The sequence below is a fragment of the Pterocles gutturalis genome, unplaced genomic scaffold, assembly GCF_000699245.1.
Source record: "Pterocles gutturalis isolate BGI_N339 unplaced genomic scaffold, ASM69924v1 scaffold17065, whole genome shotgun sequence".
NCBI lineage: Eukaryota > Metazoa > Chordata > Aves > Pterocliformes > Pteroclidae > Pterocles > Pterocles gutturalis.
The window spans coordinates 1-24,916 of NW_010146251.1; the positions used below are offsets into that span (position 1 = coordinate 1).

Here is a 24,916-nt window from a genome sequence, read left to right on the forward strand (position 1 = left end):
CTTCCTCATGCCCTTGGTGGCTGCATGCAGGTTGCACCCCCACACCCCCAACCCGGGGGGAGGATGGAGGGGGACCCTCCAGCAGGCAGTTGCGTCTCAGCCGGTGGCTCTGGAGGCTGGGGCCGTGCCGGGTGGAGCCGCTATCTCAGGGGTGTCCGCAGAAGCTCCCCAGGTCTCTGGCAGCACCCCGGTGCTGAGGCGGGCACGGTGTGTCCCCGGGAGCCGGGGCTCCCCGGGATGGCAGCAGCAATGCCGCAGTGACACACGCGTGGCTGCCGAGGGGGGGCCCGCAGCGGGGCTTTTCCGCCCCGGCTCGCCAGGGAAAGCCAAGAGGGGCCTGAGGTCTGCCTGGGGCCTGGGTCCCCATCAGCATCTCTCTGGGGGGAAGGGAGGATTTGGTGGGACCTGCCGTGGCACAGCGGCATCCTCCTGGCACCCCATAAACTTCTCTGGGTTTATCTCGGTGTGATGCGCTGTCACTTAACACAATAATCTCAAGAGCATGAACTGTGCATGTACTGCAAATGTATTTTTTGTCTGTGCTTGTTTTTGTTTGTTTGTTTATTTTTTTTATAATGAGTTTGTATTCTGAAATCAACACTAAATTCTCTTTTCTGACAGGTATCGTTTATTTCTCTTCCTTATCTCCATAGTAATATGCTTTGTTGTGACCAAGTCCTTCCTGCTACTGTTTGCCCATCTTTCTGATGGGCATGAGGTACTACTTCAGTAGAAAAGTTATCCTCCACTATCTTGATTGCGCGCTGCATACGGACATGTCTGATATTGAGCAATATTACATGAAACCGCCAGGTGAGTATGAATTCCCCGGAGGGAGCCTTCCCCCGGCCCTGCTTGGGGAACATGGCTGCTCCCTGCTGCTACAGCCTTTTCTTCCTGTCAGCAGCACTGAGCAAGCTCGAAACTTGCCAGAATGCAGCTCTTCAGCCGCACCAGGCACAAAGCCATCTCTGGTTTTGTTTTGGTTTGGGGTTTTGGTTTGGTTTTTTTTCCCCTATGTTGTCTAGTCATCCAAGGCAGCTTCCATCGTATCCCTAAGCACACTGCTCCTGGGTCCTGCAGCTGGTCTGGGGACCATGGCATTGGTGCTCCAGGACACTGAGGGTGAATAGTGCGGGTTATTTACTGCTGGCTGGGTGCACTCCAGCCTTTTTTTTCTTGAGCTCGGTATTGCTTTGCTCTTCATGCTTGATATTAGCTCTGAGTGAGAGGAGGTGGAGATGAAAAGTCTTTTAGCCCAAATGCCTAGAGTAATCCATTTTAGTTATTGCGCCCATTTTTCCATATTATTCAAGAAGAACCTTCCTTAATGCAAGTGTCTTGGAAGAGGCACAGATCAGGTATGTAAAGGGTTTGACATAATATGCATTTATCCAGTTGTTACATACATGCATGTAATTAAAAGTGTAGTATCTGATGATAATGTTTGAAAAAAAAGTCCCTTTAGAACTAGTCAGGTTCTGTTTCCCTTTTTGTAGTCGTACATCCATGCTGAGGACCAGAGCAAGGGGACGTGTGCGCACTCCCTTGGGGTTTTAGCTTTGCTTTTGGTGGTCGTATAGTACTAGTGGTGAGCTGAGAGAGCAAATTTATCTATTTCCGTCTTCTCAGGGTACCTACTCTGTTGTTTTTCAGTGTGACCATGTTTTTGCTGTATCATTGCTGTTCCCCAGGTGTGACAGACCTCTTCCTGGGCACTTCTAGAGGACTCATAGGAAGTACCATAGCCACAACCTTTCTTTCCCTTCTAATGTGCAATATTATGTTTTTCTAAAATGATGCTCCCCCTCTAATAAAAATCCCCGAATATCTTGGATGCCCTTGCTTTAGATTTCGTTTCTCTTCGTGGTGCAATCTGCTACAGATCTTGTCCCATCTTGCACACAGGTTGTATTTCATTTACGGTGCCTGTTTTTTTATAAAAATTAAGTGTCATGTGACTTATATTTTAAAAGCTCAATCTTCATTAAAGAAGGTGTCACAAAACCGAAAGGGCTTGTACCACAACATTTCTGAACCTCTGTAGTGAGGAGGTTCAACAATGCGTTATGGTGAAGAAAGTAGCAGAGGACTGCAGTAAAGTAAGAACATGTAATATGGAGTTAATAGGTGTTCGAGCTGCGTCACTCATTAATGCTTGGGACTCGTATAGTCACAAGTCAGGGCATGGATCAAAGCGTGTGTATTTATAACACTAGCATATATAGAAAATGAAGGAAAGGGACTCAAAGGAAGAGTAAGGAATGCCCTCAATTTGTTTAGAGTCAGTAATGTCATCCGGTTCAGCTGTGTTGCCAACATGTCTTTGAAACATTAGCATTGCTTTTATTTGGTGCCTAAAAGGGCTGATTTCAATTTTGGAGCAAGTATGTGGGCTTTAATTTTTGACAGAATTTAATCATGTGTAATTACACTTCTGCCATGCCATAAAAAGCAGATTTATGATCTTGTTAAAGGTTCTTGATGATAGCGATGTTAAGCAAGTTGGCTGGAGTTGTAATTGGGTAAAGACCAAAGAGGCTTTGGGGAATAAGGAGGAGAAGGACATCCGTGGGTCAGGACCAGCACCACCAGTGATGCCTGTCCACATGCCATGAAGCTGTACATAGCTGTGCACGAGGCACGAATCCAGTGCTCTGTTCTGTGTCCTCCCAAATACAGTTGCTGAATTTCTTCCCTGTAAGAGAGCAGTATAAATACAGTCGTGGTGGAGAAGCCCAGGGGTTTGTGCACTTGAGAGGCTGGCTGGCTGAACGTCCAGAGAAGGGCAGGGATACACCACATCGACACTGCCCATCCCACCCAAAGGACAGAAAAATGACAATGCAACAGCTTCCAGCCTCTAGTTTGTCTTCTGTTCCGCTAGTTTACAAATTAGCACGCAGGCAGAAATGATTGCGGTGGGAATGAGCAGGGCTTGTTCTCCTGTGTATTGCTCTGGCTGCAGTGTTGGTGAGAGCTTTCTCAAGGAGATATTAGGGGAGAAATGGTCACAGCGAGGGTGATCAGGGGTGGGAACCCAGGCCCAGAGAGGCTGGGGATGGGCAGAGCATGACTAGACAAGTTAAAAAAATCCAACACGATGTAACTGCAGGCTGGCCTGGCTTTGGCTGGGAATACGACCAGGTAGCTTCTTGCTCTTTCTTTGGAAAATCCTTGTTTACCTCCTTGAATATTTTTTTTCCCAGCATGGAGAATAGAGGAAGGGAGCATTTCTGTGGTGGGTTTATGAATTGCTGTTTCTTAGGGTGACTGGCAGAACTGGAGCATGGTCTGAAGGTTTTGGATCATGATGCTGGTCGTGGCTTTGCAGAGGTTTTGCTCTTTGCATCTGTAAGCACCCAGCTTAATGATCAGTGTTGAACAGTCCCATGAGTTACGTCGCATTACGGTTTTTTTTCTGCAGTTCTCCTGAACCACTTGCCTCCAAGTTAGTTATTGTTTTAAATTTCCTCTTCTGGGTTTTGTATGAACTGAAAAAAATACATGCTGACAGTGTTTTTGCAGGAGTACACTAGCCAAAATTTAAATCTTTGTTTTCTCTTGCCCTCCTACACTTACGCGAAGGATCTGGCAGAACATTTGGGCCAGCACTTAACTTCAAGCTCATACGCAGTGGGGTGACTTGAAATTGCTGTTGATTTGAAAGGAGTTGTTTGTGCTGAGTCCTCTGCTGGGGTCTTAAAATGGAAGGTTGAATGGTTCGAACACCTTCCTGAGCTCTTTGTAATCTTGCATTCTTCATTTTAAAATAGCACTTATTGGAATTTTCCTTTTTTTTTTTTCTTTTTTTCTTCTTCATAGGCTGTGAAAAAAAGGGAATGGAGTGTTGGAAAAGAAAGGAGTTGGATAATGGGCTTAATTCCCAACCAGAGTAACTTAGGCTCTAGTAAACAAAAAAAAAAAAAGGAAAGAATTAATTTTACATAGAGCCCTGTCTCTTGCATTTCTCTATGCAAATAAGAGGAGCACAGCTGGAGCTTCTTTTATGGTCTGATGATTTTGATGACTAATCAATTTTACAGTGTCTCTTCAAGCTTCTGTCCCAGTCGGTTGTGTTGTGTGTTTTTTTGCGGTGGTTGGTGTGTCAGATTCTTGCGAGGTTGAGGTCTCTGCTGGAGAACTGATGGAAACCAGGACTCCTTGCCTCCAATGGAGGACTGCTGCTTTCCGAAAAGAGTGGAGCTGGGGCTTTGGCTGATGAGCTAGTGCGTATTTCTGCAGTGGTTTAAAGTGTTATCTCCTGCAGCCGTCTGTCGTGGCGGGGACAGCTGGGGAGCCTGCATATGTGTCATGGTGGTGCAAAGACCTGGTGGTGGTGGCAGCTGACCCTTGCCAGTGGTTTTGGGCACCAGCGATGAGCTGGGTGGCTGCATTGCAGTGCCTGGTGCTGTAGGGCAGGACGGACAGACGGCATGGGTAGGCAGCCTTCAGAGTGCAGCTGCAGGATCCGGAGGAGTCTTGAGGGCATCTGCCTTGCGTGACGCAGCAGGTGAAGCCGAAGCGGTCGCTGCAGGGGGTGTCAGGTCACATTAAACACGCCACGTTGAGCTGTGGGTTTTGACAGTGGCTGCACATCTGCAGCTGTCGAGCTCTGGGCAGACGGGTGCCTCTGGGTGCCCCATGCTGGGCGGGGATGTGCTTCTCTGCTCTTCTGCCTCCGTCCAGGGGTGGGCAGAGCCTCCCTGTCCCACTGGCGCTTGAGGGTGCAGATGAAGACCCTGTACTGATATCCCAGCCTCCCCAGGGGACAGGGACTGTGCCCTAAGGAAGAGGGGCTGCAGGGGGATGTCTTATTGGGGTTCCGTCCCTAATGAGCTGCTCTTGGGTGGCACGTTCCTCAGCTGAGCCCAAGGGAGGGATGTCCTGCCCTTCTTGGCAAAGGTTTTGGGATCACATCCTGCTGCCAGAAGAACACCAGTTGAGGTGGGGCCAGAGTTGGGTTGTGAGAAGGTGAGATCCTGTTTGCTGCTCGTTCCTTTTGAGGTGTTTCTCACCTTTGGCGGGATGTTTGGGTAACAAACAAGTATTTTAGTTGTGCTCTTGGATCGAACCTGTTCACGGTGGGTTTGATGCCAGAAGGACAGAGCTGACACCAGAGGAGTTGAACCCAGGTGTCTGCAATGAGACAAGCAGCTGGATGTGAATTGTGTGGTTCCTGAAAAAAAACAGTGAGATTTGGGGTGCTGGGCGGGTGTGGGGACCGTAGGGAAAATACAGGGTCTACTCTGGGAGGAGATCCTCAGCCCAGGAGCTGTGGGTGCTCTGTGCCCAGACCCCTTGCAAGCTGGGGGAGTTTCTCCCCACCACAGAGCCCCTGGGCAGAGGGGTGGCTGTGGAGCCCAGTTCTTCCACATTCTGGGTAATGCTCAAGCTGCCAGATAAGCAGGAGCTCCACTGCCTGCTGATAACATTGTTTGGAAAGAAAAGAGCAGCTCTGGCTTTGCAAAGAAAGGGCTTAGTTACCTGATGCTGGGAGGGGGCTCGGGGCTGCCGCTTCCCAGTGGAGGAATGTGTTTTGGGAGAGTCCTGCCCGCTCGCTGATGCCCGAGGCAGCTGGAATCTGAAGCATCCCTATCTTCAGCATTTCTTGCTGGCTTATGCAGCGCCCGCCCTGACCTCACGGATCTGCCAAACCCCTGAGCTAGCTGTCATGTATTGAAATTTTCACACGTGCATCTCCTCACGCACCACGTAGGGCTGAGAGGAGTCCAGTGTGGGCTCGGAGCTGGAAAGCCCAGGGAAGAGGCTGTGTGTCCTTATCTCTGCTGGGGTGTTTCCAGCTCTGCTCCCCACCACTGCTGGGAACTGAGGTCAGGGCTTGTCCTCAGGCAGCGGAGGGTCTGTCCCATGAGCATTTCACTGCTGGCATCTCTCTGCAATTCAATGAGGGTGCTTCAAGGGATCTACATATCAGAGAGATCCTACAAGATTAGGATTAGAGACCTTTAATAGATTTAATAGTGGGAAGTATTACATCTGAAAGTATTTCTGAGGCTGGCCTCCTGCGGGGGGACAGTCAGGGATGCTGCTGCTTAGCAATTCCCATTGTTGCTTTTGTGTTTCTACAGTTCAGGAGCACTGGAACTGCCTGGTTTGGCATTTCTTATCTCCGGTGCAGAGTTCGTTGGGAAGAAATAGGAAAACAACCTCATGTTTCCGAGTGTTAAGGATGTGCTTTGTCCAGCGTTAGTAACGGACTGAAATATTTTGTTTTTGTTTGAATCATGTAAAGTGTCTTTGAAGTTAGGTTGCCTCTCCTGAAACTCACCTCTTCTGATAGGGCTGGCACTCCATCGCGTGTGGCCGCCTGGTTTTGCTGCGGAGGAGCTGTAGCTTTTGCATCTGGAGGCAGCCCCATCCTGCAAACACTGAGCAAGGGCCAGCACCAGCCCAGCACCACAGCTCCGAACCTCCACCCCGCTTCCCAGAGCTGCCTCAGGGCTTTCCCCGGTGCTGGCAGCCAGGGTGAGCCGAAGGCACCTCTGCCAAGCCCCAGCCCAACCCTGCATCCCCGCTGATAAGTGCCGGGTAGCTCTGGGGGTGACCCAGCCTGGGTCCCCCATGGTGCTGAGCCACGTGGGTCAGCTCTGCTCAACCTGCACGAGGGCCTGCGGGGTCTTTGTGCCCCACAAAATCCTTACAATTCAGAGTTTTTTCCACTTTGGGGGGTTTAGGTGTTGCAGAGTGGAAGAGGGATGCTGTCGGCCACGGGTGACACATGGGAAACTGAAGCTGTGTGATGAGCGTAGCATCCTGGGGGTCCAGGGCTGTGGCATCCAGGCAAACGGGATAAGTGCATTCATGGGCAAGCCGCTGGAGCCTTTCCCCCCTCCTATTTATCTGTCACTGGAGCAGGAACTTATGCACAAACCCGTTCCTCAACGTGCATATCCAAAAGACAAAAATAGCTCTCCCTTCAGATCCACGAGCTTTGGCATGGTCTCATGTCAAAATTAGATTAAAATAGATTTTCTAATAAATTTAGCAGAGCAATATAACCTATTTTTTTACTCCATGCATTCAAAAATTCTCTGTAAAGTTAGTCCCTAATTGACATGACCGTCAGTTAATGCAGCAGTATATAAGTTGTGGCCGTGACTGGGTGGATATGATGCTTCTGAACACAAGCTCTGCCTGCAGGTATTTAAAAGCCCTGGTACATGCAAGTGCTTTTCATTAAACTTCGATACATGAAGCAATAAGCTGTGTAAATTGAACATCAGTAGTTTTTTTTAGACACAGTTAACTTCTCAAGACCAGCAAACACAAGCCATGGTGTTACTTATGATGAGGACAAGGGCAGGAACATCAGGTGTTTTGTTTTTTTTTTTCTGTTTTGAATAATTTTTTTTAATGTTTTCTCCAGTGTTGGATGTTTTCTGGTATGGTTGTGTGCAATTTCTCACAACTGTCTTGGTGAATAAACCTAAAGAGGACTATAGAATTTTCTTCACAAGTTTCAATGCAGATTCATTACTCTTATAAAGGGTTTTCAGTGGCTCTTCTTCATTCACTTGCTTTCTTAGGGATGGCCAAGATTTAAAACAGTTGCCCAGAAGTCAGTTTCAGGTTAGGATTTTCATAATAGCCCAAACTTAGGCTCCATGTCAGGTATCTAACTCGTGGCAAGGGTTTTAAAAGTACAAAGCTTTGAGCCCCTCTTGGCACTGAATTTTGGATGTAGTAATATGAACTGAAAAATCTTATTCTCGAGCACATTGTTATATTATATTTACTATTATATTTAACCTCTGAGGATTAGTCAGGAGGGAGTGTGGTCAGGTTGGTTCTTCCCAGTGTGACCAGGGGCCCCAACGTGTCAGAAACAATTGGTCAGTGTTACTCTCTTAAGTCCTCGAAATATGCTGAAAAAGCAGGTTTTAACATAAAAGCCTAAATGCATGGCCTGATTTTCAAGAAGACCGTCCATTCAAAATGCCTCCAAATTTCAGAGCAGGTTTCTGAAAATTGCGTATTCCTCCTGTAGGCTGACATCTTTATTCAGGCAGGTTACATTGAATTACCTGGGATGGGGAAGGCTGGGAGGGCTGGGGGTGGCTGCGAGCCCCTCATGGGCTCCGGGAGCTGGCGGCATTGTTCAGGGTGTATTGCAGAGCGCTCACTTTTATTTTGGCAATGCAGCGCTGGGGATCTGTTACAAATAATCGCATGTTTGATGCTACTCCCTTCCAGACTAAAGCAAAAAGAGAGACTTCATGGAGTTGTTTTGCTGGTATCAGGTTCTGCAAGGAGCTGAGGGATGTACGGGCCTTTGTTGTTCCTTTCTGCATCAGCGAAACAGGGAGCTTCAAAGTGTATTTTTAGTTTTTCTTTTTTGTTGTTTTATTTTTTTTTCCTGCCTGTAGGAAGTTGAGGAATCATGTGGTGGTTTGTTGTTTTTTTTTTTCTTTTTTTTTCTTTTCTGACAGGTAGCTAATGAAAGCAGCCCTAAAGGGAATCCAAAGATAGCAGCATGTCTTACCTAGTTTCTATTCACAAATCTATTATTTGTAACCAAATAATAGGATTTTTTATTTTTTCTTTTTTTTTTTTTGTGCTAAGGGCTAAGTGGAATCACCAAGAAGCCTCCTGCCTTTTATTAAGGGTGCATCAGAAATCAGTCCCCAGGGGTCTGATTAGAGCCAGGTACAAGCCGTGGTGTCTGTTACACATGGCATTGAGCCATTCTTTTAAGTTGTCTGTTGACCGTTTGGACCCCAGCAATCAATTAACTATTCATGAAAGCATATGCAGTATCATTTATTGTCTTCTATAACTGTTTCATGAATGTTTCTTTCAAGAATTGAAAATTTTATTTCTTACAGGATAATTCTAAAATTTAGACCTGGGCTCCCATGGTTTAGTACTAGACTGGGTTTCTGCTTTAGAATGGGATTCAGTGAGTGAAAGGAGACTTTTCAAAATAAGTGATGAGAAACATGTATTATAGGTGTATTTTTAAGTGGCTACATGAGATATTGCTATTTAAAATTGGGCACTTAATATTGCAACAGTGTAAAAGCTAATAGAAAAATGCAACGCATTAGTTGCACATTAGATTGTGCTGCTTGAAATGATAACTTGCAAGTAATATTTGTCACTTAAAAATCATGCACTGCTTCTACGATTGATCCAAGGGGGAAAGCTGAAAACCAGAGGTTTTATGAGAAAATGATTCTTCTGTTCAGGAACTGGAAAATAAAAAGGAGGGTAGTTGCAATCCAAATTAAGCTGATTTTCTACCCCCTCTCTGTCTTTTCACTATGAAGAAGCAAAAATCTGGATTTAGCGGTGAATGTAATACTTTTTTCAGCATGAAACAAAATTGCTGATTCTGTTATAGGCTTCTTTAAGGAGCAAAGGTCAGACCCAAGTATGTATTTTAAAAATGCTGATTACGGTAGGGCCGTTTTACAATTAACATTGGTTACCTCCCAGGCAGGTCCCTCTGTCCTTCTTTGCGGGGCACTATTCAGTCTATGCTGGGACTGCCTAGATCCCAGGCCCTGTTCAAATTATATGTTCTGGCATTTTATACCAGTGTAGCAGTTCAAGAAATGGTGTGGAGGGGTGCCATCTCTGAAGTCCCAGCAGCCTGGCCATCCCCTGTGACGCCGGGGAGGACTGAGCTGTGCACAGGTGTCTTGGCTGGCAGTGCTGGGGACGAGCTGTGTGCAGGATTAGTGCCAGCCTGGCTTTCCTCTGCGTTTGCTTTCCCAGCTGAAGATCTTTGGTGAATTGGGGACAAATGTGTAAATTGTTTTGAACTGACAAAACTGCATTTTTAAGTAAGCTACTTGCCTAGATTTATCCTCCATCACCAGTAATTGCTGTACAAGCTGCTCCCACTCTCTCTCGCCAATGTGCTTGTATCCTGACTTGGAAACCGGCGTCAGAGATGCAAGTTTATTTGCTTTTTACAGTTGCAGCTCTTGGTGTTGGTGCTAATGCTGCTAATTGAAATGGGGGGTGATGGACCAGCTGTCCAGCCATGAATGGCTCCTCAGTGGACCTTGCATACAACACTCATTTCAACGGCTATCAGATAATAACGTCTACTATTGGGAATCAATAGTGGTTCCTTGAATTATTTTCTATCCTTGTTTGTTTGGTTGGTTGGTTTTTTACCTCCTCCTTCCCCTGCCACAGTAGTTCCATATCCTACTTTTCCAGTCTTATGGCAAACTGCAATATTTGCATTTTTTATCCATTAAATTCTGCTTGGCTGTCATGTCCATCTCTGTGTTGAATAGTCCAGTGGGTTTGTCTGGTCTGGTTCTTGCTTCATTCCTCACTTTCGGCATTTCCCAAGAGTGATGGTCCCACACCCAGCATCCCTCTCTGTACTTCTCTGATCTTCCCCTTCCTCCCATTATGCTATTAAATTTTTGTCCCTTTGCTTAATTTCATTCTGTAAGCACTTTCTTCTCCTTCTTAGTTTGTTGTTCAGATATTTTGTATGGTGAGCGCAAGTATTTATTTTCGTTGGTAGAATACTCAGAATAACCAAGATGAGAAAATAAATAGAAGTCAGCAGCACGAGGATATTGTGTCTGCTAAGCTGAAAACAGAGTGTGTCAGTGCACAAACCCACGTGTGGATGATGGTGGGGAGAGAACATTTTGCCTACAGGCAAATGAGCTGCCAACAACAGGATTTCTTACTCCTTCTTCGGAGCATCTGACCCGCATCACTCCCAAATGTATCTGAGCATGGCCTATTGATCTTTTCCACTGTGATTTGTCCTATAAAACCCATTCTTCCCCTTTTAAGAGGGAAATCATTCCTGCAGTCAGAGCACAGGAAAAAAATAATAAAATAAATAAAAAAAAATTCGTTTGCTGAGATCAGAGCTTTTGTTCTTTTTTTGGAAGTGCCAAATCTGTTCATCCTCCCTGGAACTAGATAACAGCATCAGAAACACTGTGTAACACTTCTAGTGGGAATCCAGGGAAGACCTAAATCTGCAGCCTTTCAATTTAAAATAATGTTAAATAGTAGAACCGCAAAGAGAAGCTTTTGAAAATAGCTCGGTTTGGAGCACCTGCCATTTGTAAGCACTAAGCAATTTTGGATGGTGGTTAGTTAGAGGCAGAGCAATAAAAGCATGGGAAATACTCTGCCTAACAGCAATGAGTGTCTTGGTGAAGTCCTAGTTATTGGAATTACATTGTTAGTGGTGGGATTTGCTCAAAAACAGAGAAAGTAAGGTGGGTGGAAGTTACTGTACAAAGGGGATGCTAATGAGAGATTTTTTTTAAAAATCCAAACTGTTTAAAAGGAGTATTTGTAAAACACCTTTTCAAGCTTTTGCTGCCTCTAAAGTCAATTAGAATCACTTAACGGCATGTGATTATAGAACCTGCAAATGTTCAGGGGATAACATCAAGCTGTGCTTCTTGGGCAGCGATTTTCATTTGGGCATAAGCCATCATTGGGTTTTACAGGACTTTTTTTGAGCCATCAGTAGTCTGAAAAGCATCAAAGCATCTGCAGGGATTCTTGAGAAGTGGGAAGGTTTTTCGTGGATAACTCAAACAGATAGAGAGGATTGCAGTGCAATTCTAAAAAAACCCAACTCATTAAAAAAATCCCCACGTTCACTGACACTGAACTCTGGAGGGGTTTGGCTTAAGGATTCAGGGCAGCATTTGCTTTAATTTTATCATGTGCATAAATCCCTTGTCTCACGTTGGGAGTTCAGCATGTACTTAGGGGCATTTTCCAGTACCGGTCCAAGTGCTCTTTTGATCTTTCCAGGAGACCCATGACATAAATGGGAAATGCAGTGATAGAGTAAACCTTGAGTGTGCTGTGTGTGTGCCTTTAGCTGCCTGTGAGATGAATTTATGATGTTTTAGGGAAATCTGGTGCATCTGGAAGGAGGAGTTGTTGCAGCTGTGAACCTGCTCTTAGTTGTATTCCTTCTGCCTTGTCTTAGCTTTGGGTATGGGGGTTTAGTGTTAGTGTTGCCTTTGTAGTTGGGAGAATCTAACGGATCCTCAAAATACTGCATTTCTACCCAGGTTCATGTGGATTTGCATCTCTCCTGGCTCTGATTGCTGTAGGTGCTGTTCGTATTTATCAATTGATCCCCTTTCTGCAGATACTTGCTGAATGAGTGTGCCACGGGCTGGTGGTACACGGCATGAAAGTATCTGCTTTCACGAGCCCTGAGCAGACTGCCCCTCGTTTCCCACGTGTCTCCCTGATGGAGCGAAACGTGGCTTGTTACCTACTCACTCCATTGATTTATTTTGCAGATCTCTTTCAAATCCCTGGCTCTTGTGACTAGTATTGAGGCTGGGGCTCAAAGGAACCCTGCTCATGGATGTGGAGTGTAAGGTGGTGAGAGATGGTCATCACAGGAGATCTGGAAATAATGGGTTAGACTTTTGTAGGGACTCTCTGGCCTGATTGGTCTGTCATGGTAGTCTTGAACACATGGCAAAGGATTTTTTTTCTTTTTTTAATTTTAGAGATGTAGAGATTTACACATGTAATTTTCATTTTCTCTTCGTGCATCATCCAGAACAGGTCCATTCTCTGTGCCCAGATTGACAGATGTTCATGTATTTATGGATGTAGAATTTTCTTACACTGCCACATTAAATAAATGCTCTAGTTTCAGTCTGGAGTAGTGGGGTTTAGTAGAATTACACCCAAGGCGCATTGGCCTTCATGTACTGGAAAAGGGATGTAGGAATATGTTGGCTTTAACAGCAGTGAGCATCCAGGTGTGTGCTTTTCTGCGCCAGTCATTGCTGAAGGAAGAGCTCCAGTGTTTGAAGCATGTTAAAAGCACTTAGGGAATACTTGGAGAGTTTGCTTCCAGGGAGGTTTGCTAGTTATTTTTTTGTGAGTCGGGAGTTGCATTTGCTACAGACTGAAGTGTTAGTCCTGTCACAACCTCTAGCCTTGGATGTCAGTGCATGGCAGACCCCTTTTCCGTGGGAAAGGCCTTGTTTCTCAGCATGCTTCCATCACCTTCCATGCCAGGATGTGAAGACACTGTGCCGCGTTGATGGCAGCAGGGCAGAGAGGCTGTGGGTTTTGTTGGTTGACCCAAGCCTGTTTCTCCTTACCACCTTTATTATCATTTCAGTTCCCTTGTTGTTTAGTCATTTGCTCCTTACCTGGAGGTTAGGGGAATAGGTTTGACCCATTGGTTGGGGGGCTCATACTAGCAGGTCAGGCAGGATTGATCCCGGTGAGAAGTGCCCAAAGCAGCACCCTTGGCAAGCGGCTGGAGAGGACAGAGGTAGTGAGCCACCCTCATTCCTTGCCTCTTGAGCTCTTCCCAGTCCATTGCAATGGGTTTTGGGAGCTCATCGTGGTGTGGCAGATGGTGACTATTCTCGTGCCGTGCTATGATGGGATGGGTTGGACCCAACTGATACTGGTATCCTTGCTATACTGGTGTTATACTGGTGTCCTTGTTAGATTCCTGAGCTCTGGGAAGGGTGTGTGTGCTGTGATAGAAATAGGAAGAAATATTTATTGCTTGCAGTAGACTCGAGGAGATGAAGCCATGTACCATTTGACTTCAGCCTGTGGTTTGTACCAAGTCTGTGCCTTGACCTTTTCTTTTTTCCTGATGCCTTCCTCTGTGTTGAGTAATGAATTCTTCACTGTGGTTTCAGAGAAAATGTAACTCCCTGTGACTGCTGTTTCACCCCTGTAGATTATTAATACAATGGAAAGTTAGAGGTCAGGGAGGTTTGATCCATTGTGCTAGCAACAAGGTAGGATTATTGTGAAACTCAAGTCATCTGCAGAAAGAAGGGCTTTGAGTGGAGCACAGTTGTGTTTACTGTTAGTTTTAGGAGAGTATTGTGGTAGCTTCTCCTCGCCGTGCAGTGTTTGGTGAAATGCAGTCCCTGCCCGTCAGTTCCTGGTATGTCCCAGGAGGGAAAGGGGAGGAGCTGCCTTGGGGTCTGAGACTTTTCTGGTCAGTGTTTCTGCACCATGAATATTGCTGAGTGCTGCTTGGCGTTATTGCTCATGGGCTGGTGTGGAAGTGAAGTCCTCATTCAGAGGCTAAAAAAATTAACATAGGGGGGGGGGGGGGGGGAACCCCCACGTTCAGAATGACTGAAACATGCTGTGCAGCGTGTTCTGGCTGAATATATGCATCCTTTACATGACTTACAATTGAGTGTTGTGCCATTGCCCTTTTCTATCGCTTCTCTGCCTTACAGATGTAGATTTGAGTGTTTGCAGAACCAGCCAGCATCTGCACCAGCGCTTGGGGAGCCCTATTCCATGTGTTAGGACTATGTGCTGTAAAAAGCTGTCACTTACCTGCCGGGGGTGGCCTATCCCCAGCTCTGCCATCCTCGATGCCCCTAAAAGTAACGTGGGCAATGTAGTTGTGGTTTGGTGTGTGGTTTGGGTTTTTTTTTGTCTGACACATTTTAACTATGCGAATGTTTTTGATCCCTCACTTTGCACTATAGGTAGGTGATCTGTCTATAAGGTGGGGGAGGCACCTCTCAGCCTTGTGTTTGACAAGAGCTTTAATTTAAAGAGCTTGCATGCATAGGTGGGTTATTCTGTCCTAATGCATCATTGTGCCGTACCTTAAATTTGAACCTACATCTTGCCTACCTTACTCCTGGCTAAAAGTAGTTGTTAGCAGTGAGCTGCGTAGGCTTTTGCTATGGTCATTTGCAGAAGAGGGGCTTTCCTGGAGGGTGACTCACCTTAAAGGTTGTTGACCTCGGTTAGAGCAGCATAAAACTCCTTGGAAGTCCTTGTAGAGCTCAGAATTGCATTTATTATTTAACCTTAAGTAAATGTAGCACTAGTTTCTCTCTTTGCTGTGAAGCATTTGGTGCAATACCTGTGTAGATACAGGCACTTCTATTGATCTAAAGGGAGCCGTGGTTAAGCTTAGATCAGACGAGTAATGATGGACGGTGAAAATAAGATCGATTCTATCCATTTTCCCTGTATGATGTGTGGCTTGGCCAACTGCTAAGCTAAAACCAAGTCATTTGATGATTATTGCTCAGTGCCTTTTTACAGTAATGCATGTGAAATAAAAGTCAGCCAGCAAACAATGAATTCTAAAACATCCAGTAATTGTAGATTTTCCATTTTTTTCAGTATTTGGAAGTGGGAAGTGCTGTAGTGTAAGTTCAGAACCTTTCTGAAAGCAATGAAGCCATATAGTGAAATGCTGATGTAGAAGGAGGAGACCAAGTCTTAACAATGTCCTTTTAAGGAGCTGGCTCAAAACACAACCAGCAACACATTTTATCTTGTAAACTAATTTAACTAACGAGGAGCTAATTGTCATGTCAGTCTTTTTGACCATTTTCTGGGAGGAGGCAGGCTAGCAAAGCTGTTTTTCCTTTAAACTTCTAACTAAAACCAGTGTAAATTCTAAAGTGTTGATTTACTTAAGGTCTGACTCTGCAGTTGATGGGCTTAGTGCGGATTTTGGATGCATAGGGAACATATACTCTGAAAGTACTTTAAATACTTTTTTCTGGCTTTGTCTGTTTGTGCAGACCAGTCTGTTTTGCAGAGCCAGCTCCACTGAGCTGGGACCCACCATCCAGTTAGCCCTGAGCACAATGCCGGGCCAAAATCACATATTCTAGTCTTTATCCGCTCCTTTAAGCTATTTAATTCTTTGCTGATCGATAACAATTGCTCACATGCAAAAACCACAGACAGTGCCTGGTTTCTCAGACTGTGCTTTCTCTTGATGACCCAGCAAGTAGACCCCAGTCGCTAAATCAGTGGTTTTGTCTCTGCTTTCTCTATAGCATGTCCCTTCTTTTCAATAGTGGAGAGCAGAGCCATGGACCAGGCTAAATAAGCCCTGATAACCAGGGTTCTCCTAATCCCTCATAACTGCTTCTGCAGCTTTTTCTTGAACAGTTGTTATACATTGGCTTTATTACAGTCCTTGCTTTTCAAGGTGCATTACTACCAGCAAAAAGAGCCAGATACACGATTTTAAAGTCCTGCTGTTACACTTCTTAATATAGCCCTCTCTGAAGGTACTGGAAGGGCTGTCTTTACCCTGTCTGTGGCATCGCCGGGATTTGTAGCTGCCTCATCAAAAGCCTGTTCCTGAGATGTGCTGAGCACTTTCCAGGGCTCTGCTGAGCTCCCCCAGTGCTGTCACGTGCGGTGACACTCTGGGCCTCATGGGACTGAAGCCTGTTTGAAAAATCAACCTGTGAAGTGCTGACTTGGGGCATGGCCACTAACAGCTTGTGTGGGGTCCAGATGTCCAGGCTGGGTCATCCTGAAGCTTTAGAGGAGTAAGGTGCATGGGTAGGAGCTGTCACACTGGTGTTTCAGAGGAACAGGGTTAGGTTTAAAGAGAAGATTTTAAGAGGATTAGAAATGCCTGCTGGGCTACATCCCCAGCAGTGACAGCAGGAGATGCTGTTGGGACCAAACCTGGCCACTTATCTGAAGTCTCTGCTGCAGAATGTCTGTCTCTTTTCCAGTCAAAATATTAGAGTGGAAGTAAACTATAGCTAGCTGTCCATATTTTAAGGGTTCTCCAGGGGCTTTGACACCCCAGAATGGAATACCTGCGATAAAGTAGCTGGGTGCTCTCAAGGATGGACCAGCTCAGGAAGTGTGGAGCAGGCACTGATGAAAGGCAGTTCTTGTACTGTTACTCTAAATTGCGACCCACCACCCTTTCCATCCCCAGGTGACGGTGAAGCCAGGCTGCGGCAAAGCCTCCCAGTTAGACCAGGACCTGTGCTCCATGTGCTCCTGCTCCAGGTTTATCAGAAGTGGCACATTACTACATATACCAGTATGAATCTGAATATGCTTTTGGTGTTGCACTGATGTTTAGCCAGCTGTTGCCTGCAGTCCAAAACCCCTTCAGCCCCTGTGTCTCATTTTATGCTCGGGTTTATCAGCTGCGGAGGTCAGCTCTGGATTCCTGTCTCCTGGGGTGGTTTGAGACCTGTTGCTGCTGTGGGTTGTGGTCACGGTGTTTCTGGGAGCGAATGTGCATGGAACTGCACTATGGCTGTGTTGCAGGTTGGATGCTGTATGTCCTCGTCATCCCACCAGTTCCCTGCTGATTGCACCTCTGGAGGCTTTGCCTGAGCTCAGAGATTGTTGCAAGTAGCTTCAGCCCTTGGTAACAACAAAAAAGGTGAAAAGGTAGTGAGGATGGAAAAGAAGGTAGATGGAGAAGTAGCTGAGCTGGTTGCTGGGGGCCAAAACATCCATCTTTTTTCATGCCATGTATGTTCCTAGGTGATCTCATCGCCTGCTGCCCAGATGCCCCATGAATCAAGGGGTGTCACCCACCCTCGGCATATAGATGCACTGCCCTGTGCTCTTCCAGCAGGGAATTATTTATAACAGGGCAATGAATCCTTCGGTGGTAGGTTGTGTGGAGTTATTTATGGGAAGGAAGGGGTTCCACAGCATTTCTAATTTCATGCATGAATAATTCTTGTGTGTCCCTGACATTTTTTTGCTCCCTCATGCCTGGCCCTTGTCTGGTGCAGAGGGATGCTCACTGGTGTCAGGAGTGTCAGAGTCAGGGTCTCTCACATCTCACCTGGTTTCCACGGCCATAAACTACTCTGAAAGGTCATTATTTTGTAGGAGCCCTCCAGGAATGCATTTTAACTGGAGGCAAGTGTAGAGTTATAGGCAGAAGTTGTGGGAGCTGTTATGCAGCCCTGCTTGAAGCCCAGGGGAACTAGAAAGGTGGAAGGGGTGTCAGGAGTGTCGGAGTCAGGGTCTCTCACATCTCACCTGGTTTCCACGGCCATAAACTACTCTGAAAGGTCATTATTTTGTAGGAGCCCTCCAGGAATGCATTTTAACTGGAGGCAAGTGTAGAGTTATAGGCAGAAGTTGTGGGAGCTGTTATGCAGCCCTGCTTGAAGCCCAGGGGAACTAGAAAGGTGGAAGGGAGAGAAGCTCAAGACACGGGAAAGATGGAGGTAAGGAGAGATAATAGGATAAGAGTGTGCCTCATAAACACAGAAATAAATCCCTCCCCATCCTGGCTAGCTGAGCAGTTGCAGTCAGCAGCAGGTACACTGTCTGTCCTTGATGAGTCCCTGTGCCCAAGCTGCCCGTGCCTACAGGTGGGTGACAGCTGATGTGCCACGTCTGTGCCCCAAACCCTCCCCGCCAGCAGCATTCCCATCACGGCAGCCGCACTCTCCCCACAAGAGCCGCCTTTCTCCCTTGATGTTGATGTAACTTGGCTGGTCTGCGCTGTGTTTTGCTGAGGATGGAAGGAAGGAGGAGGGAGAGTTGCCTCAGGTGATGAGTTCCTCTGCTCCCTCTTCAAAACCCAGACAGGATAAAAGGGCAGGGATTTAAATGGCATTAGCAGTATGTCACCATGGCACAGCCACCTTTGGGCTAGGGACTGCCTGCTTGCTGTCGCGCACTTGCTTAAAGCAATGTGTATAAATAGGGCTGGCAGAGGAATGGTGAGACACTGAACTTTGGGGCTTTTTACTCTATTATCTATGAAAAGTTAATAATTGCACACCACTGTGTTCAGTGCAAGATACCCCACGGTCCCTCTGTACTGCCTTGCTTGGACCACCCCTGCTTGGCCAAAAGGGCTGCTGCTCTGGCCAAAATCACACCGAAAGGTGGCACAGGAGGCTGAACAAGTGACTCCAAGGGCAAATATTGAAAGCTTCGTGATGTGACAGCATGTTGCATTTCCTCTGTCCTAGTGTTTCCATGTGGCAGTGTTGCACTGGGCTGTGCTGCGGTATGGCAGCAGGTCGCAGGGAGGAGTTTGGGGGCATTCGGATCTCTGGGATTGGCAAGGCTGTCACTTTTGGCAAGTTTTTATGTTGGTATATCAAGAGCAAGGGACATGGGCTATTGCAGGTCCTGTCCTATGGGAAGCACAGGGATGATTTTGGTGTTTGGGGTTTGGTTTTCTTCTTCCCCTTTTGCCCCTTCATAGCAGCCTGGGGGAAAGTCTCGGGTAGAGGGATGTTTGCATTGTGCAGGATGCTGCTGCTCCCAGCAGAGCCCTGAAGACACACACCGAGCCGGCGGGCAGCCTCCCTCCCCTCGCAGAGCTCACACCTGCACGTTGTATTTCTGCCAGGGGTGCAAGTTCACAATTTTTAATATCAAGGGGCCTGGCCAGAGTTTCCCATGATGTCAACTTCCTTTTCTCACAGTGGTCAGTCCTTGGATGCTTTCCTGGCTCTGCTGTAAGCACACGGCAGAGCTGGCATTCACGTGGCAGGTCCCAGCAGTGGTGTGGCAGCTGTTGCGCAGCTCCGCTCGTCCCTGGTCTGGATGATGCTCTGAGGACATCACCTGGGACAGCTTTGAGACAGGAGGGAAACTGCTCACGTTTGCATCACTGTGACATGCTAAAGCAGAAAGATAGAAAAGACTGGCCTGCCTCCAGGGCAAGGTTTCCATATGTGCCCTGTGCTGAGCTTCCAAGGAAACCCCTTCCCACAGGGATGCAGTGCCAGCCACGCAAAGTTAGCACCAGCAGTCGGTGGTGGCAGCCGGAGCTGCTCTCTTCCCTAGGGAAGGCAGGGATGGGTTTTACCTGGCTCAGCCTCAGTTCCCTGAACCCCTCCATGTGTGGGTGCCAGCACAGGGGAGGACCCAAGTGTGAGTTCAGGACATTTTGGGGTGGCAGAGCTTTGCTTGCTCCTGTGGAAATACTAGAATTTACTGGAAAGCGATGGATTTAAAAGTTCTAGCAGACAGGGCTTTGCTTTGTCAGATCAACACACTTTTGTTGGATTCTGGTTTTCAGGGTGGTGGTCCTTGAGCACCAAGGGACTTAGGAAAGCTGTGGGAACCTGCTGTATTCAGCCACTCATGCTGGTGGGGAAGGCTGATGTCTTATTTTCCTCCTCTTCTAGAAGTACTCTCTGCTATTGCTTTTGGCTCCAATCTTTCCACCCATCCACCCACTGGCCTTTTATTCACCGAAGGGTGTAGAAGAATTCGCAGCAAAAATAAATGAATTTATTTTCACCCACCATCCTCGTCGGCTGCGTGGGGGAGAGCTGTGCAGCTCACGGTGGTGGAGGAGAGTGGGAGAGGAGGCTGGCAAGCGCAGCTGGGGGATTGCATGGTGTGTCCTCTTTGGGGGGGAGCGGTGGGTGCTTTGGGTGGAGGATGAGCGGACAGCACAGCGCCACTGCTCCAGAGACATCCTTGGGGTGTGGGGCATGAAGCAGGCAGCCTGTCTGCAGGAGAGGAGTGGGCAGGTGAGAAGAATGTTCTTGTTTGGTCCTCAAAAGCTGGGGATCGTCCTTAAATTTAGGGCAGAAAGACACTGCCATCATGTGTGCTTTCAGACCCTGGGTGCTGTCAGCTGAGGAACCATGTCTGGCCTTGCTGTGAAGCATGACAACCCAAAATCATCATCCTTGTTACTCACGTCACAGCTGTTCTGTGCCTTTTTCATAGATGTGTGCATCCCAAGTTTTTGTTTTCATAGAATGGTTTGGGTTGGAAAAGACATTTTTAAATAACCTTTGGGTCATCTAGTCCAACCCCCCTGCTGAGGGCAGGAACATCTTTAAATAGACCAGGTTGCTCAAAGCCCCATCCAACCTGGCCTCGAACACCTCCAGGGCTGGGGCATCCACAGCTTCTCAGGAAACCTGTTCCTGTGTCTCGCCTCCCTCATCATAAAAAATTTCTTCCTTTATTACGGCTTTTGCCTGTGAGTTCCTGAAGTTGAGACTCTGCGTGGTGAGGCGGTGGGCTGGGGGGAGTGGAGAGAGCTGAGCAAGGTAGTGGTGGGCTTTCCTTCACTTTTTCCTGCTGGCAGCCCAGAGGGGCTGGGTTGGGAGGCATGGGACAGTGCTGCTGAGAGGCTTGGTGTTTGGCTGGAAACAGCTGATGCCTCCAGGACGTACCTCCAGTGCTCCAGAGTTGTGTCCGCAGGGCAGCTGGAGGTAAATGCGAGATGTCCATGAAGAACAGACCTTGGAGTGACTTTTCTTGCAGAGTCAAAAACTAAGAGAGGAAGTTACAGCTGGGCGAGCTGGAAGGGCTTTGGGTGTCCCTGGCAATGAGTGAGTGGGGGACCCCAGAAGATGGAGGCAGATCAGAGTGAAGGCAGAGACAGAGATGCTGCCGCAAGATGAGTATCTGAAGGACAGGGAGAATTGTAGCCGTCAGGGTTTGTGTTTATCTTGGCAGCAGTAATTATTTTCAGAGAGCAGTGTGAGAGTGTAAAACGTCAGCTCCTGCTATTAATAGCCCTGCGAACAACAAGGCTGTTGCTCATTACTGGCAGGTGAGATGAAGTTAATTTTGTTTCATCCTAGGTATGAAAAATTGCAAAAACAAGACAGGCTCTGAGTCAGTCCCTGGGGTCCAGAAAAGATGGAAAGAGACTGCCCCGCACCCCTGGGGGCTGGCAGTGTGGGGTGACTTTCTCAGGGTGCTTCCATCCTGCTCCAGAGTGCTGCTGGAAAATTGGACATATACGGTGAGGAGCTGCAGCTGGCTAGGATTGCTGAAAACTTGTTGAGTTTAGGTAAAAAGCAAACCAAAGAGCTTCAGGGTTCCTGCTCTGAAACTGGCAGGTTTGCCCAGAGGAGGGAGGGTCTCAGCCCAAAGTCAGCAGTGTGTGGTGGGACTCCAAAACAGATTTTGGTAGCAAATCCCCATCCCAATGGGATGCAGCTCCCTGGAGGAGGGATCTGACAACCCCACAGGTGACAGCTGCTCCTGGGCTTGGAGCCACCATTGGAAACTCGAGGTGTCTGTAGCAGGCCGGAGGATCTGGCCACTGGTGGTCCTCAGAGCGGATACGGACACAAGGTGGTGGCAGGGTAAAAGTCTTGGGGGGATGGATGGTGCTGGCGTAAAGGAGAGCCGAATACAACTGGCATTGTTTGAGCAGATGTGTCCTGTCTGCTGCTAATTATAAGCGTTGCGTGCACAACACACACTGGGAGATGTGCCAGATACTATTTCTTTTCACATTGAATTCAAAATCATTATAATTAAGCTTTAAAGTTGTAAGTAAAAACTAACAAAGTGTGCAGGTTTGCCGTCACGCTGCGTGCAGCGAGGCTGGGATGGACGGGTGTGAGGTACAGCTTCTGTCCGGGAGGGTGGCTGGGGGGGGCTGGGGTGGTGTGAAGGGCCCTGGGGGCTCTGCCATGGCAGGCACATCCAGATTTGGGTTTTAAATAGGCAGAAGACCCTGAAATCCTGGAAATGTGCTGTTTTACAAATGTGGGAGGTGTTACTGAGTGAGCTTTAGCAGCGTCTTGAGCTGGGTGGGCACAGAGGAGAGGTGCTTGCTAAGAACTGAAAATCAGGAATAAAAGCGGGAAGCGATCAGGGAGGCAATCGCCTACCCTCGGGCCGAGAGGAACCGAGGTTGGTATCTCTGGTTTGGGGAAAACAAGACACACTTGCTGAAGAAGCAGCTCCAGGAGGAGCTGCTGCATGCGGGGCTGGATGAGGGGGTTGCGGTGGCTCCGTGGGCACCAGTGGATGGCTGTTTTGTGACACTTTGGGGGCTGCCTCAGGACCAGGTGGGTGCTGGGGATGGCACCGTGTGCCCCCAGGGGAGCATCTCATCTCTGCTCCCCAAACATGGGGGGACTCATGAACCCCTTTTTGGACTACACCACAGGTGCTGAAATCGGTGGCCATGCATGTGGGGGTGAGGATCACCACAGCCCGGATTTCGTGGTGTGCTTGCCGTGCGGCCAGAGGCGTGATGGATGTGCTGGGGGTGCACTGGGCAGAGCCCCCCCGTGATGACCAGTTTACAAACAGCACTGCAGAGAGCAGCGAGCTCTCAGCCCTGCGATTTGTATTCGGAGGGAAGCAGCTGCTGGGTTTCAGCACTTGTAGGTCTTCATCTGAGGTCATGTCTGAATAAATTACGTTTTGAGATCCAAGTGAAGGCAGGGGAGCAGGCTGTGCTGTCAATGCAGCAGCGGAGGAGAGACGTCTTAACTGCTTGTGATAAATGGGTCAAGATGGGTCCTGGTGTTTTAAAAATTAGCTGTTGACCTACATAGTGACAGTGTAATGACAGTTCGCAGTGGGAACAAAAGTGAGCGTGGTTGGAGCTGAGCATCGCTCCAAAGGTGGGGACAGGCTCTGTGTGCTGGGCTGAGCCTGGGCTGGTTCCCACACACCGGCTGTACCGGCTGCTCCTCGGCAGCTGGGCTGTGTTGTGGGGAAGCATGAGGACCTTGGCCGTCTCTTTCTGGAGGCTTCGCTGAGTCACAAGGTGCATTTGTCCCTCAGGCACCAGCTGGAGAGGCATCTCCCACTACCCCGTGCTTTGCTCTCCTCCAGTAACAGACGACTCCAGGTTGCCTTTTTCATTCCTCACCACCACTTTGTGGGGGGAGCAGTGCTGTGAACCCCTGAGCACCCACCCAGGCTGTGTAACGCCAGTCTTCATGGAGACACGCCACATGTTTGGGTTGGGGTGGTTGGCCGGGTTGATGCTAAAGATGGAGCTGCTGCCCAAGTCAGGATGTCCTCTGCCTAGCACAGCGGGGAAGAAGAAGGCCATTGCCTGCATGGGTTGCAGCATGCCAGAGGTTTCTCCTGTGATGGGGTCCTCTTCCTCCAGGTGAAGCCATGTTCCGCCTGAGCACTGAAAGTCAGCACTTTCCTTCTTGGCCAGAGAACTGTCAGTGCCCCTCGTTAGCTGCTGTAATTGAATAGTGGCTTTCTTGGGTGTTAATTAAGCAATATCCAAGCTAAGGTCGCGGTTGCCCTGTGCTGACAACAGTTGTCTTTTCAGTTCATTTGAAGACACTTTTCCTTCACCAGGATTTTCTGTAAAAATCTTTAGTTAAGACTTGAGTAATTTGTTACTTGAATTTCATTTGCTTTTGTTTTGTTTTTTGAGTCCACTTGCTGGTGAGGCCACGTGATGCTGTAGAACTCTAGAATTTACAGCAGTTTTAATTGCATCGGCTTTAATGTTTGTTGGCCAGTACAAGCAGTAGGGTGGGATGGTATCAGTGCCTCTCTCCAGTGAGGTCCAGTTTTATTTGAGCTTCATCAGTGGGGCTGTGGTCAGAGTGCTTGGGACCCCAGGGTGCTCGCCCCAAGCCCAGCTGGGTGTCCTTCGGGCTGCTGGGCATTGATTAGATTGATTTTTGCTTTGGCCTTTTGAAGGCAGCATTTGCCCTACGGAGCCTTCAGCCCCATGGCAGAGCAGCAGTGCTGACTCACCCGCACCCCCAAAACTGTAACCTGTTTGTTAAGCCACATCCTCGTTCCTGGAGGAGGAGGCCTACTGACCAGTGCTGGGGTGCAGTTAAGGATGGGCTGGATTTGCTTGCTGAAACTCTACCTGGTTTTGGCCCGAGTCACTTTAGCGCTGTGTTTCTAGCTTGCAAGTTACTCTTGCCTGGCACATGCCAGCAGAGAAGGAGCAGCAGCTCCAAAGAAAGGGGGACCTGGCCACAAGCACCCCAGCCTGCGGGGAAGAAGGGGTGGGTGAGCCTCATCTTGGCTGTGCACAGGAGATGGTCTTTTGGGGAGGGGGGGGGTGTATATGGTGTTTTCCCCTGTTGGTGCTCTGATGGCTTTCACGGTCTGTTTCTCACTACTAGCATCTTGCTGCCCAGTTTGGATTTTCTGTTTGAAGCTGTCATAGGCAATGCCTGCACTGGGCTCCTGAAGTCCCCAGGAGGAGGATGCACTTACATATCCAGCCGTGCATGGGGAGAGGTCAGAAACAAGCCAAGCACTTACTTATTCAGCCTTTCATACCAGGTCATCTTGGGTGGAGAAGCCACTGGGAGCCCTGAGCCATCAGGGCTGCTCTCCCATCACGCTTGAAAAGCCACATCCTTACGAGTCCCAGCAAGAGGCTGGGACCATGGCTTGGTGTCTAGCCTGTGGCAGGGGCCGGGTTTCCCGACCC

The 24,916-nt window shown here is 48.0% G+C and overlaps 1 protein-coding gene across 1 annotated transcript in view; it reads left to right on the forward strand.

Annotated features, from left to right (window-relative positions):
• Positions 1–621: 621 nt before the first annotated feature.
• Positions 622–24,916, forward strand: part of LOC104470670 (N-acetylaspartate synthetase-like) — a gene marked incomplete at its 5' end in the record, with an annotated part of 25,815 nt that continues 1,520 nt past the window's right edge. Inside the window, 2 exon segments of the mRNA XM_010085672.1 lie at positions 622–687; positions 689–813. Coding sequence (XP_010083974.1) covers positions 622–687; positions 689–813 — 191 coding nt within the window.